This window comes from Anas platyrhynchos, chromosome 16 (assembly GCF_047663525.1).
Source record: "Anas platyrhynchos isolate ZD024472 breed Pekin duck chromosome 16, IASCAAS_PekinDuck_T2T, whole genome shotgun sequence".
Lineage (NCBI taxonomy): Eukaryota > Metazoa > Chordata > Aves > Anseriformes > Anatidae > Anas > Anas platyrhynchos.
The window spans coordinates 8,192,713-8,205,353 of record NC_092602.1 but is presented as its reverse complement, the minus strand read 5'-3'; the positions used below and the strand labels follow the sequence as shown (position 1 = coordinate 8,205,353).

The 12,641-nt window shown below is 40.8% G+C and overlaps 1 protein-coding gene across 9 annotated transcripts in view; it reads right to left on the bottom strand.

Annotated features, from left to right (window-relative positions):
• Positions 1-12,641, bottom strand: part of SFI1 (SFI1 centrin binding protein) — a 34,995-nt gene that overhangs the window by 6,896 nt on the left and 15,458 nt on the right. For all 9 annotated transcript variants that reach the window (XM_072024172.1, XM_072024175.1, XM_072024171.1 and 6 more), the window contains 18 exons: positions 12,109-12,190; positions 11,021-11,199; positions 10,714-10,789; positions 9,986-10,081; positions 9,516-9,592; positions 8,717-8,819; positions 8,146-8,242; positions 7,312-7,472; positions 6,802-6,876; positions 6,391-6,465; positions 5,843-6,019; positions 4,851-5,092; positions 3,670-3,765; positions 3,223-3,484; positions 2,412-2,559; positions 1,546-1,669; positions 768-870; positions 108-244 (listed from right to left, as the gene is read on the bottom strand). In XM_072024172.1, coding sequence (XP_071880273.1) covers positions 137-244; positions 768-870; positions 1,546-1,669; positions 2,412-2,559; positions 3,223-3,484; positions 3,670-3,765; positions 4,851-5,092; positions 5,843-6,019; positions 6,391-6,465; positions 6,802-6,876; positions 7,312-7,472; positions 8,146-8,242; positions 8,717-8,819; positions 9,516-9,592; positions 9,986-10,081; positions 10,714-10,789; positions 11,021-11,199; positions 12,109-12,190 — 2,281 coding nt within the window. In that variant the 3' untranslated portion in view covers positions 108-136. The remainder of the gene's footprint in view (positions 1-107; positions 245-767; positions 871-1,545; positions 1,670-2,411; positions 2,560-3,222; positions 3,485-3,669; positions 3,766-4,850; positions 5,093-5,842; positions 6,020-6,390; positions 6,466-6,801; positions 6,877-7,311; positions 7,473-8,145; positions 8,243-8,716; positions 8,820-9,515; positions 9,593-9,985; positions 10,082-10,713; positions 10,790-11,020; positions 11,200-12,108; positions 12,191-12,641) is intronic.

Sequence of the window (12,641 nt, the reverse complement as noted above, 5' to 3'; positions counted from 1 at the left end):
TTAAATTAATTTATAAAATAAAAATACCATACGTGGACTAAGAGAATGTATACATCTCTTCCATACCCCCCTGCTATGAAAGGGGTAAGAACTGAAGACATTCCTACCCATCAGCTGGAAGATTGGTTCACGTGAATTACATATCCAGGGCAATCTGAATGTCATGCAGGCGGGCAACCATGTTCTGCACATGACGTCTCTCTTCTTGTTGTGCTTTGGTTAGAGTGTTGATCCTCAACTCCAACTGAATGTAAAGAAAACTGCATAAGGTGTTTGTACAAGATACTGTTTAGTCTCTTTGACTGAGGAAGCCTTTATGTTATCCTTATTAAAAACCATCAAGTAACAGGATTGCATCACTCATAACCAGTTAAGTACAGTCAGTTTAGAGGTCTAAGTACAGTACACACACAGACAGCTGTATGAACTTGGGACCTGACAACAGTATGGATGCAGCGTAGTTTAGTTACATTGATATGAGAGCCCACAGAAAGGTTTAAGACTTAATTAATTAAGCTGTCTATGTAGCTTGAAGCAAATCTTACATCGACTGGAGCTGCAGCTACATATCTGAACAAGTAGGAAGATGCATCTACATAGCAGTCTTTGTTCCACTTGACAGCCCACTTCTGATTACAAGTTTCTCTTCTCTTGATTTTGCTAATACCTTACTGCTGATTTCCCACAACTACCACCACACTTCAGGCTAAGCACATAGCATAGTGATAATCACTTAAGTAACTTGAATTTGTTTGCTGTTTACCCACCTGATCCAATTCTTCCCGAACTTTTTGTACACTGTCTTGGTCCTCTAGTTGTGTACTCATTTCTAGCCACTTATATAGAATCCGTGCCTGCTGCTGACAGGACCTGATAAGAGGGATTAGAAGGATTTGTATCCCAATTAGGAGCTCAAGTGTAAGTGTAAGACAACTTAGACATGCTACTGATGCTTGCAATAAGACACTTTTGTTTGTTTCAAAACAGTGAGTCAAGTCTAAAAAGGGAAAAGGATGCTGAAAGGTGTAAAAATCTGTATGAAAGCCCTTGTCTTCACATCCTACTCTTGACAGTTAAAACCCTTCAAGCCCAATTCTCTTCCAACCATTTTTGTGAATTTGTTGTTCTACTGGAGAAGTAATCTGTTATCAAACCCTAGCCACATTTTTTTATTATTATTTTTTTGGAACTGACAGTTTAAAAAGCTAAGTCTTCACACCTCATGGTAAAAGAGCTGAAAGGTAAATTTCAGCTGCTCTGCCAAATTCATTTGCATTGCCTTCAGACTATGCCCAGTGACACTCCTGTCAAGGTTTCTCCAGTAGCTGCCAAAGGTATAATTAAACCAGTTGCTGCTTACACAAGTTCTGCATGTACCCTCTCTCTCACCTGGAGTGAACTATTAAAAGGACAGAATTCTTCTCCATTTAATTCACAGTTCTGCTGTGAAAAAGAACAGTTTTCAAAGTACAAAGAATTCACACAAAGTGCAATATTGTGTGGACAGCATGAAGAAAGGCTGGCTATAGGGACTTTGTAACATACTTGAGTTCTTGCTTCCTGCTGAAGTAGTACTGCATTTGCTGTTGAATGTGTCGGAGCTCTGCTTCCAGCTGTCTCTGGAATGTTTCTTCTTTGGTACTGTGCTCCCTCCTTTCTTCCCATTCAGCTGAACAGAAGATGAAAAGCACAAGCAAGGAAAGTAAACTTACTCTGTTTCTTCTTATCAGGGAAAGTCAGGTTAGTAGGCAGGAAACATGGAACCCTCTTGATTTTTTTTTCCCATTCTGTCACCACGTGGTACCTACCTGTTCACACAATAGATGAGGTATAGTGAGAGAGCAGGTGTCCTGACAGCATTGCAGGTTTTCAAGACCAGTTTAAACACACCCAAGATGAGAAATGCTCTAGTCAATGGTTTAGACTGCAAATGCTGTTTTCAATCTAGTGTTTCACATCTGCTCTATAAGTCTGGCCTCATGAAAAACTTTAATGCCCTTTGCATCCTGAAAGATGCTGCATAGAGGGATGCTTAGACATCATCTATCCCCTGTAAGTTTTCCCAGCAATTACAGTACTGGGTTAATTTTTCCCTCCCCAAGAGAGTTCAGCTCCATATTCTTGCCATGTGTACATGAATGCCTCAGCACTAGAGCATACCATTGTTAAAATCCTGACCCCTACTAGTTCCCATCCCTCAATCCCCAAAACGGGGCTTTAGTCCCCTGCATCAATAGGGTCCACACAACCGTATTGCCAATCCAAATCCAAAATAAATGACTGATTCTTCACCTCCTGATGTAAGCATACAAGAATCCCTTGTCTCCCCTGTGTTTTGGGGAGTTGACTTGCAGCCCTGCATATATTGGAGGAGGACACACAACTGCTGCAGCTTACAGCTGAGGACCTACCTGCATTTTGGTGACTCTGTTTTCCAACTAAGTCTTCAGGTGACAGCAACTGTGACTTTAAGTTTGATCGCAACTTCTCCAACTCTTCTCTCTGTTGACAGCCTTGGGAATGGGCTCCTGTGTGACCATGCACAGGCTGACCTCCCCTCTGCAAAATCAGAATGATATTTTGTTCCTCAAAGGAGCACCTGACCCAAGCTACTAAGCCCTGCTCACACCAAGACATCACCTGTAGTTGCTGAGCCTCTCTCACAAGCACTGCTGCTTCTGTGATATTTCAAGAAATGAGCTTTCTTTTCTAGCAGGACGATATTTCATCTAGAATAACACCTCCTTTTCTGCGTGGAACAGAGGAGTTCGAAATGCAAGCACCTACGTGCAGGTAAAGTGATTTTCAGTTTTTGAGACTCTCAGATATTGTCAATGCTCCTAAACTGTGTTACTCTTAAATCCCTATAATCTGGTTGATAAACTGTAACTGCTCTGAACTTGTAGAAGGAGCTGCACTCAAATCATTTTCTAGGAGGAACATCCTACTGGCAAGGACACAAAACCATTAAAAAGGCATGAATTACAGTACAAAACATACAGGTTGGCCAGCAAGTGAAATATTGCTTTAGACTGTTGGAAAAAAATTCTTGAGCATGAGGAGACAGTTCATTTAATCAGCTTCTAACTGGTACAAGAAAAAAATAGCTCAACAGCTGGATGAGCAGTTCTGAGGAGTCGTAGGAAGAAACAGCAATAAGCAGCATGTGGGCTGACAGGAGCACAGTAAACACACTAGTTTTTCCTTCACCAATACACTCACCATTTCTGACCCAGCTTTTTCTTGGGGCATAAAAAATGAAGGAGACTGTAGCTTTGGCTTCTGAACAGCACAGTGCACATCACGTGTCCACAACGGTACAGATGGGAGAGCAGTGTGTGTCAGAGATGAGTTGGAATGAGTGGTACTGCCCATCTGAGAAAGCCATTTACAGGTGCTTTCTTCCGTTTCAGTTGTTGGCATTAAGTTCCCACTCTGAGAAGAACATTTGTTCCCATCTGTTTGCTGAAAAGGTGTCCCTGATCTGTTAAGGGAAAAGGAATGCACCTGTACATTTCAACTTACTTTTATACTTCACAGTCGGTGAGGGGAAAACAATTAAAAAGGAAGAATCTTGCTGTTCTCTTGCACATTGAAATAAGGTCCTGTCTTGTGGGGGAGCTAGCTGGTTTCCTAAACCACCAGTACTATTAAAAACAGATTCTCTACCTTGAAAAAGGAGTTCCCAGCAGCTCCTTGTTTTCTAGAGATTCCAGAAGGAAGTTAGGTCTTTGTGGTTGTAATCTTGCCTGTTGTACAGCCTTCCTGAAAAGAACAAACAAAACCAGTGATGACATAGATTCATAATTACTTTAAATTGGTATAAGCTGGCACTGCAGCTAAAGAAGCACTTTTATTCTGTCATTCTACCCCACCCTGCAACATTGCCCTTGCATGCAATAACTTTTAAAGATTAGATTTCAACCTGTATCAATGCTGCCAGCTGGTTCACTGTATGCATGACCATGCATACACAAGGACTGGTGGAAGGGGTAGAACTACTTTTGGCAGCATATGCTGGCTTAAAGAAATGTGAAATTTCTACTTTATAGCCCATAAGGCTCCTGTCCTAGGCTCTGAAGGTTCATGGAAGAATCTTCCTTGCATTTGCCCCATGATCAAGGAGAATTTTTTTTCTTTTTAAGGAATAGTTTTCCCAGGGAAAAGAAAAGGTCAAGAACAAAGCCTTGTTTCTACATTGCCAGAATCTTGATCTTTATCATTTCATCATTACTTTGGTGAAAAAATAAGAGTTTCACTGACAGCTCTAAGTCGCTTGGGCAGGACAAGCTCTCATAATGGTATAAAATCCCCCCACCACACATCTTTCATATTTTTCTCTGTGTAACAGATCCCATGATAAACGACCAATACTCTACAAATTCATAGTTGCATATTGAGAAACTCCTAGAGGAAAGTATAGCTGAGCTGATTCTACTTATCACCATCATGGAAGTCAAAGTCACAGATTCTTTCATAATTTGATGGCCAATATATACATTATGTGGCAGCTCTTGCATAACTCAGCAAAGCCAGCCATTTGATGAAGCATCAGAGAAAGGCAATATGCATGGAACTAACAATCATCACTGTGAAAATTTGGAAATAAAAAAATGAGCCTGAGGTCTGTATCTACCTACATATAGTCTCAGCTGAACTAAAGGACAGGGTGATTGGCTCTGAACCATAAACAAAAGCATATGTCAGATCCAAACAGGAGCTGAGACACAGGGCTCCAAGATAGGGATATGGACACATAAATGTATAGATCGATGGATACAAAGTGTATGCTATGGACTACATATACATACACCAGAGGAATTCAGGAGAGACTGAAATTTTACACTTACAGCTCACTGAGAATTGAATCACCACCAGCAAAGTGAAATGGTAGATCATTGCATTTTGAAGGCCACAGCTTTTCCTCTGCTGAACGTCCTTTTGTCTCAAGGCTAACATCAGGTATTTTAAACGTCACTTGCTTTTTCAGAGGTGACCCAAACGAACAAGGCTTATTTAATTTTTTGTAGAGAGTTTTCTGTCTCCAGAGCATTGCACAACGATAGACTGTCTGGTGAAGATTGTAGGCTGCCTGTCAACACAAAGAATAGCAGAGCATCTGATGGTTGAGAGTAGACAGTAACACCACACTACCTAGGGTAAACACCACCACAGAAAGGAACTGCAGTTTCTGATGACCTGAGAGCCATACCAGCTCTCCACACTATATTAGCAGGTCCATGTTAACATTCAGATAAAGAGAATTAACTGGGTACTTCTGCAACAACTCAGGTTGCACACAAACAAACAGAACAAGCAGTGTCTTGTAAACCTGGAAAAGAGCTGGAAAAGCTGACCAGGAACAGGAAGTAATCAATACATGCATCCCTATCCTCCTTTCCACACACAGGGCTGGACAGACATTCAAAGGCACAAGTGACACTACAGGCCATTCTTGCAGGTCTAAGTAGTACTAAAGCTAGGACAGGATGAGATGCAGCTTCTAATGTTTTATGTTAACACAGTCCCAATTTTAAGAACCCTAGTTAATGGCAAAAGTCTTATCCAGCTACATTGTCTATTGGAGGATTTGGCCAGTTTTGAAATAGCTTCATTAAGAAAGGTTCCCAGTTACCAACACAAGTCTCAAGCGCCCTACATTCAGTTTGGAAAAAAAAATGGACAAGGTGTTTTGCTTTGAACCACAGGTAAAAGCACATGCCAGATGCAAACAAGAGCTGAGACACAGGGCTCCAAAGTCTATACATACTCACACACACACACTTCAAATACAGATCAGTTTGGTGCCCTGGATGTACTTGAGTGTTCACTTGTTTCTCACCTTTATCTGGTGCTGGGCTTGGAGCTGTCCCCGCAATTGTTTCATGCCAGCAGTGTACCTCAAGATCCAACTTACACCTTCTCTTATGAGAGCAGTACGATAAACTTCTGTGGCTTCTTCAATGCGATCTTTCCTCTCCTGTTGCACTTGGACAAATCTCAGCCAAGCACTGAATACCTACAACACCAAAAGCAGACAGCTGGCACTATTACAAAGACAAGTTCTGGGTTAGGGACTCCACTCCCCCTGCAGACAAGAACACTCTCAGTTCCACTGGACAGTAATAGGCAGAGCTACTGCAGGACAAACACCACAAAGACAAAAGAATAGGTATTTGAATCAGCTGAGTCAGGATGGGAAAAACATGCCTTTTTTTTTTTTATTATTTGGATTACAAGACATGAGGACAGTTTTCCAGCATCCCAAATCAAAATACAGGACCCCAAAGAGGAAAGGAAAGAGATGAGCACATGCACTCTGCTGATTGCAGTCAGACCTGTGTGTCAGCCAAATGCCTTTGTCTGCCCCCAAGCCTTCCACACACTTACCTTCCTCTGCAACGAAAGAGACCAGTACCACAATGCTTGCACTGTCTTCTGCTTTTCCCATTGCTGTTGCAACAGCTATTAGAAAAAAAAAAAAAAAAAAAAAAAAAAAAAATAATAATAATAATAATAATAATAATAATAATAATAATAATAATTATATATATATATATATATATATATATATAGTACAGCAATCAGGTTAGGAGTCAAATCAACCAAAGAAGAAGTGCTGGTGGAGCCTTAGCAGAATAACCTACCCCATCCACCCAGGATATGTAAGGTATCTCTTGTGCTAGTGGAACAAAAACTTAAATAGTTTTGTTTGGTCCTCACATTAATAGAATATGAGGGAAAAGAAAGGCTAAGCATCAGCAAGCAGCTATATACTTAACCCAGAGGACAATTCCTTACCCGTGTCTTCCAGCAGGAGAAGGAAGTAGAGCAAAGTCTGTCAGTCATTAGCTGATCTGCCTTTCTCTGTAGCAGCTGTAAAACAAACAAAACAGAGAGGTGCTCACAGTCAAACCCCAATTATGTGAGCCAAATGCTACTAGAGCAGAACAGATACTAAACAGCCTTTACCACCCTTTGTTCTGTTGAGGCCAGCCACTCTCAATATCCAAGTGCTCTACGGTGTAACCCCATCTGCAAATACCCGTGAGCCCACAAGGATTTCATTAACAGTAAATGATCGCACACATGGCAAGCCTGACTTGTCATCTCCTGTTAAGTCTGTTAGTTCTAACTGAAACTTCTTCAGGCAAGGCACAAGCATGTTCCTTCTTCCTCAGTGCACAACGCTTTCATGCTCCTCCTCAGCCAAGACTACTATTCCCATCACTAGGAAACATGGCTGGCTCCTCTACACCAGCAACTTCCCACCCTGGGTGACAGGCTGGGGAGGTGGTTGATCCTTCTCACCATTTTCCCAACACACCGCTGATGGTATTTCTTCCATTTTTCCAAGTGCTTCTGCAGCAGGTGCTGCTGGTGGTGCTGCACTGCCTTGTGTTGCTGAGCCCTCAGTATCAGAGACTCCCTAGTAGATTCCTTCCAGTGAAGAAACAGGGTCTGTAAACGCACTATCAGGAGAAGAGAAATTAACTACCATACTACCATGAAAAAGACACTATTAGTTTCAGACAGTATCTAGTGATCAGCTACTCTTCCAGATTGTTTTGGCAAAACCTCACACTGACTGTACTCAGCACTAGGAAGAAGGAAAGTGGAGCATTTCAGGTATCAGACAGTGAGCCTTGACTTGCAAGACTTCCCTGATATCACTGACATTCTTTATAATCTTTCAGAAATCATTTGCCATCTTTGTGCTTCAGAGCCATCAGCCACATCGTTTACATGAACTCATGAAAATGTTGGCAGACTCTGAGGGCCTTTCTATATTAATTACTAGAGAAAGATCGAGGCAATAATTGATAAGATTACTTTCATGACCCTCAGATCAGAGATGTCTCAGCTTCTCAATGTTAGTAATGGGAAATTCCCTTGAAAAAAGGAAGTGTTATCATCTATTATATAGACAGGGAACCAAAAGAGAGGCAAAAGTCACAGAAGAAGCCTTCAATAGAAGACTGGAGTCCCAGGTCATTCGCCATTCAATGGGGCTTGCCCACGTAGGCTTAATTTCCAGTCATCTGCACAGACGATACAAAAGACTGCCCTGCTAAGTCACATCCTTCTAAGGTTCTTATGCAGATATCTAAGTCTTTTGAGAGTTTAATACTCCCATCAGCTCACCCATATCCAAATGTTTTCTGGCCTCCATCACAGCTGTCACCTTCTGCTGACGGTAATGCATTTGTAGTAAGGCAGCGTACCTCCACTGTAGAAACACCTAAAGGTATGATGCAAACAAGAGACAGGATACAAACTGACATTAAAACATCCTTTAGAAGTACCGCATTCTTGACACCACAATCATTTTCCACATTAGGCTCAGAAAAATGGTGCAAATCTCCTAAATAAAATGAAATACAGCAGTATTTTAGAGGGTCCCACTGGCATTTTTCAGGCAAACTTTTCTGTCCCACCCACAGATAATACTACTATGCTGTATCAGACTGTTTTCCCCTTCCAAGGCAATACGGAGAAGGAAAATAAGAAGAAAAACCACGAGCTCACTCAGAGACAACTGTTGCAGAGAAGTCTGTAGAAATAACCTGTGACTGGGAGTTTGGATCTCCCAATTTTCAGGGCTTTTCTTGATTGTTGCTCTTAAATTAAGTTTTTGGTACTTCTAATTGCATTACCTGGCCCCTGCCTAAGCTAGCAATCATACAGACCTTGGTATCTGCAATACGGAACATACCTTTGACAGGATTACTCTCCTGTAGTGTGCTTCTGCTCGAACAGTTGCCTTAGCTTCACAGATAAAGGAAAGGGCATTTTCTCTCCATTTACACAAAATCTGTCTGTAGGCAAAATGAAAACAAAACAAAACAAAAAACATTAAGAATTACTCTCACTTGTTCGTCTGGTACCTTCCCACTCACAGGGGAACCAAAACCAGCTGTCTCTATAAACTCAGTCTTGCAGATCAGTTATGGTTTCTGCTGAGAGAAAACAGAAGGCAGTGCAAAAGCAGAATACAACCCTTAAATCTAGCATCTTAAGGTAAGTCAAGACTCTGCAAGTGGCTCAAGCTGTATAACACACACACACAAAAAGACATAGTTAAAATTAAAGCAACTACAACCAATATACAGTGACTTATCCTTAATCATCCTCCTTACTATAATGGAAGAAAGCCTCTACATGTTCCAGGCTGCTTTAATATTACAGCAGTCAGAATCTATGCACTGCAGAAAATGATATAATTTGCTGTCTTGACTCTCTCATGGGGCTAAACACAGATAAAGTCTGGCATGTGCAATAGGTAAAGTCAATGAGACAGTTAAAAAAAAAAAAAAAGTTAAACCAAAACAGATAGTGATACACTAAGAGGTTGAATTTAGTTAGTTGACCAGCACAGAAATAGCAATGCAGAGTAGACAGTTCCCACCACCAAATGCTCAAAATTTTACACAGGTGGCAGCAAAAACAATAGAGTAATTTGGCTGCAATGTAGTCAATTCTCTCTCATGCTGCTTAAGGAAATATGGCCTTACCGCAGCAGTAGTCTAGTGTGCTGTTTCTCCTTTTCAGCTACTTGGTGTAGGATGCACTGAACATTATGTTGATAACTCTGTAAGAAAAGCAATGAGAGGTGAGATTTCCTAAACTGCCAGGACCTTTGAGGAGAGAAGATATCTGGAAACTCTTAACAGCAGCTTTAGAGTTAAGAAAACAACAACAACAAAAAAAAGCTCCAACTACTGGAATCAAATGCAGTTTTTCTGAGATGGGTAGTCATTATATACTCATTAATGCTATTATTTATCATTCACCGACACCACAAGATGACATTGCTTCTTTTGCTTCAAAGAACAATGCTAGCACTCACACTAGCCAGCTACAATAGCTTCCATTCTACTTGCACACTTGGTGCATAAGCACCTGGAGTGAAACAACATGGCAGCTTGTTATTTGCCATTTCAGCACACACAGACAAGTTCCACAAAGTGTCATTCTCTCTTACCTTCCAGGCTGCCAATGTCTTGCTCAGTAGTGTGTGCTGATAGTGCATATCTGCTTGCACCAGCTTTGTCCATTTCTCACACCGATGTCCCACATACTACACAGAGAAAAAAAAGGCAGAGATTGAACAGATATGTGATGGAGGGGAATCTAGCAATGGCAAAGAGCAGAGGGAAAAGGATCACTTCTAATCTCTGGTGAAACAGCACTTCTTTTTCTTGCTATGAAAGGTTTTCAAACTAGTCCTGCACTCTGCTATTCCTCTCAAAAAGGCTAGTTGATGCCTTTTTTCCCATCCTTTTTCAGGAACCCTCTCAAAGACGCATTTGCTATACTATGCCATGGCAAGAGATGGCATAAAAATGAAATGCTACCTGATATTGCCTGCTATGACCTGTGCATAACTATAAGCCATACACCACAGACTTACTGCAAATTTCTAACTTAAATAAAGCTTTGCAAAGGACATAATTGGCATTGACTAGGAACAATCTGATCACACTAATGCTGGTTACATTCTCAGATAAATCTCAAAAGTTCTAGTTCTATTCTCACTATCCCTGAACAAATGAACGGGAAGAACTCCCTTTATTCGCTACACAATTCCTGTTCCAGCCACTTGGCAAGAGAGGAAAACTTAGGAATGACTAGTATTTAAAATCAACCATTTCCTTTAATGGGTACAAGCAATCCAATTTCAAGCATTTAGCCATATGTTAACTCTCTCACCTTTCTCCACTTGTTCCAAGACTGCTGCAGACACTTTGAATAGTGAAATCTTAGGGCTTGGCTCTCCTTGAGCCTCCTATGGGAAAAATGATTGAATTATTTCTTCTCCAATACAATCCATGTTACTAGACACCTCTAGCACAGACATGTCCACGCTCGCTATCTTCAGTATACTAAGTAAAAGACAAACCAATAGAATCTAAAGCACAAATACGAAGTCAGTGACTAAGAATTAAATACTGCTTTGTCAGAAGTGGGCCGCCACAAGGCTAATCCAAATAATTCTCCCTTCTAAAGAACTTCTTACTCCATTTTTCTCTCTTGAGTTTTTTGTTTCCACAGACAAAAAGCCTTTAGCAGCAGCAGGTCCCTGTAGTGATCTCTTGCACAAGCCAACCCCTTTTTCTCTTCCAGACGTGCAGCTGTTCTTCTACACCAGAGGCACCAGAAGCAAACGAGCAGTTGCCTTTCAAAATGAAATATAGCCTATAATGGAGAGAAGGTGGTAATAAATTTGTGACACAGGCCAGCTGCAAACAACAGAAGACAATTCTTCAAAAGTTGACAGGCATAGAACTGTCTCCCATGTGTTTTCATCTTTTTTATTTGAGCAACAATGGACACATCAAAGTCCCTTTGCTGTGAGCTTGTGTGAATAGTGTTCTACACATTTCTATGTACGTGGATGGAGAAACTGTTACCAGAAAACAGAAGACCAAAGAGGAAACACAGAAGCTGATAAGCAGCATGTGAAAGACTCCAAGAACTGATAAGCTCAAGAAACAAGTCCTGTTGAATATGTATGAGCAGATAAACTCAGAACACCAAGAGCCAGCCCTATCTCCACAAGGCCACCAGCACACATTACCTTTGACTACGAGTTGTGCAGCTCACCACATAAAATAAGGCAGTGGCTGATATATAAAAAACTACAGGATTATATTTACACCTTAGGAAATGAAAGACCCCTTGAGGGACTTCCTGGACACCAACCTAGAAGCCACTACTGTTTTTGCACAACCCCGTACTTATAGCTAGGGTGGGGAACTAGCTGGGGTGACTCCTCTTTATTGTTATTGTTTCAACCAGGTTAACTACAAAACAGAATGAGAGCATATATTTACACTATGTGAGGGAATAAGAGAATGAATAGCATGAATAGTTATCTGTTAACAATAACAGTTGGATTATATTTATTAATAAGCAGCTTAACTTAAAATGGTGATTAGCAAATATTTGTTGCAATGCATTCCCTGATGTGATTCACTACCACCACCAGAGAGAAAGGTATTTACAACACAAAGCCCATCTCACATTAACTGATGTTCAAAACAGTGAACAAGAAATCATTCCCTCTATTTCCTGAGCAAGACCAGGCAAAAGAATTACTTTTACCTTTTTCTCTTCCATTCTGTATTCTTGCTCCTTGCACGCCTTCAACAACCACGTGTCAAATATCCGTCTCATCAACATCTTCCTGAAAGCAAAGAGGGAGAATATCAGCACAGAAGATAATTCAGACAACTTATTTTACGAATTTCAAAATGAATTCTACCAAAGCCTCTTTATAAACAAGGCAAAGTTAGTTGCCATCATTATCAAAGCTTTTTTCTTTGTAGATGGAGATAAACCTTCCTTTCTGGCCTGCCTCCTCCCAGGGATGCACAAGACTTATTATCAAATAGTATCCCAAAGTTGCAACAAATATGTATTTGTGATTAACAACTATATGCTCTCACACAGAACACACATGGTAGAAGTGTCGCAGTCCAGAAGTTTGAGTTAGTCTAGTAGAACTAACACCCACTCAAAACTACATCTGTTATTTCTAAAACTTAATCATGTGGGTATACTAATTAGATTGTCAGCAAGTCCCAGCCCTTCTCTACTTAGCTCAAAATACACTTCAGGCTCTTAGCAGGTGATTT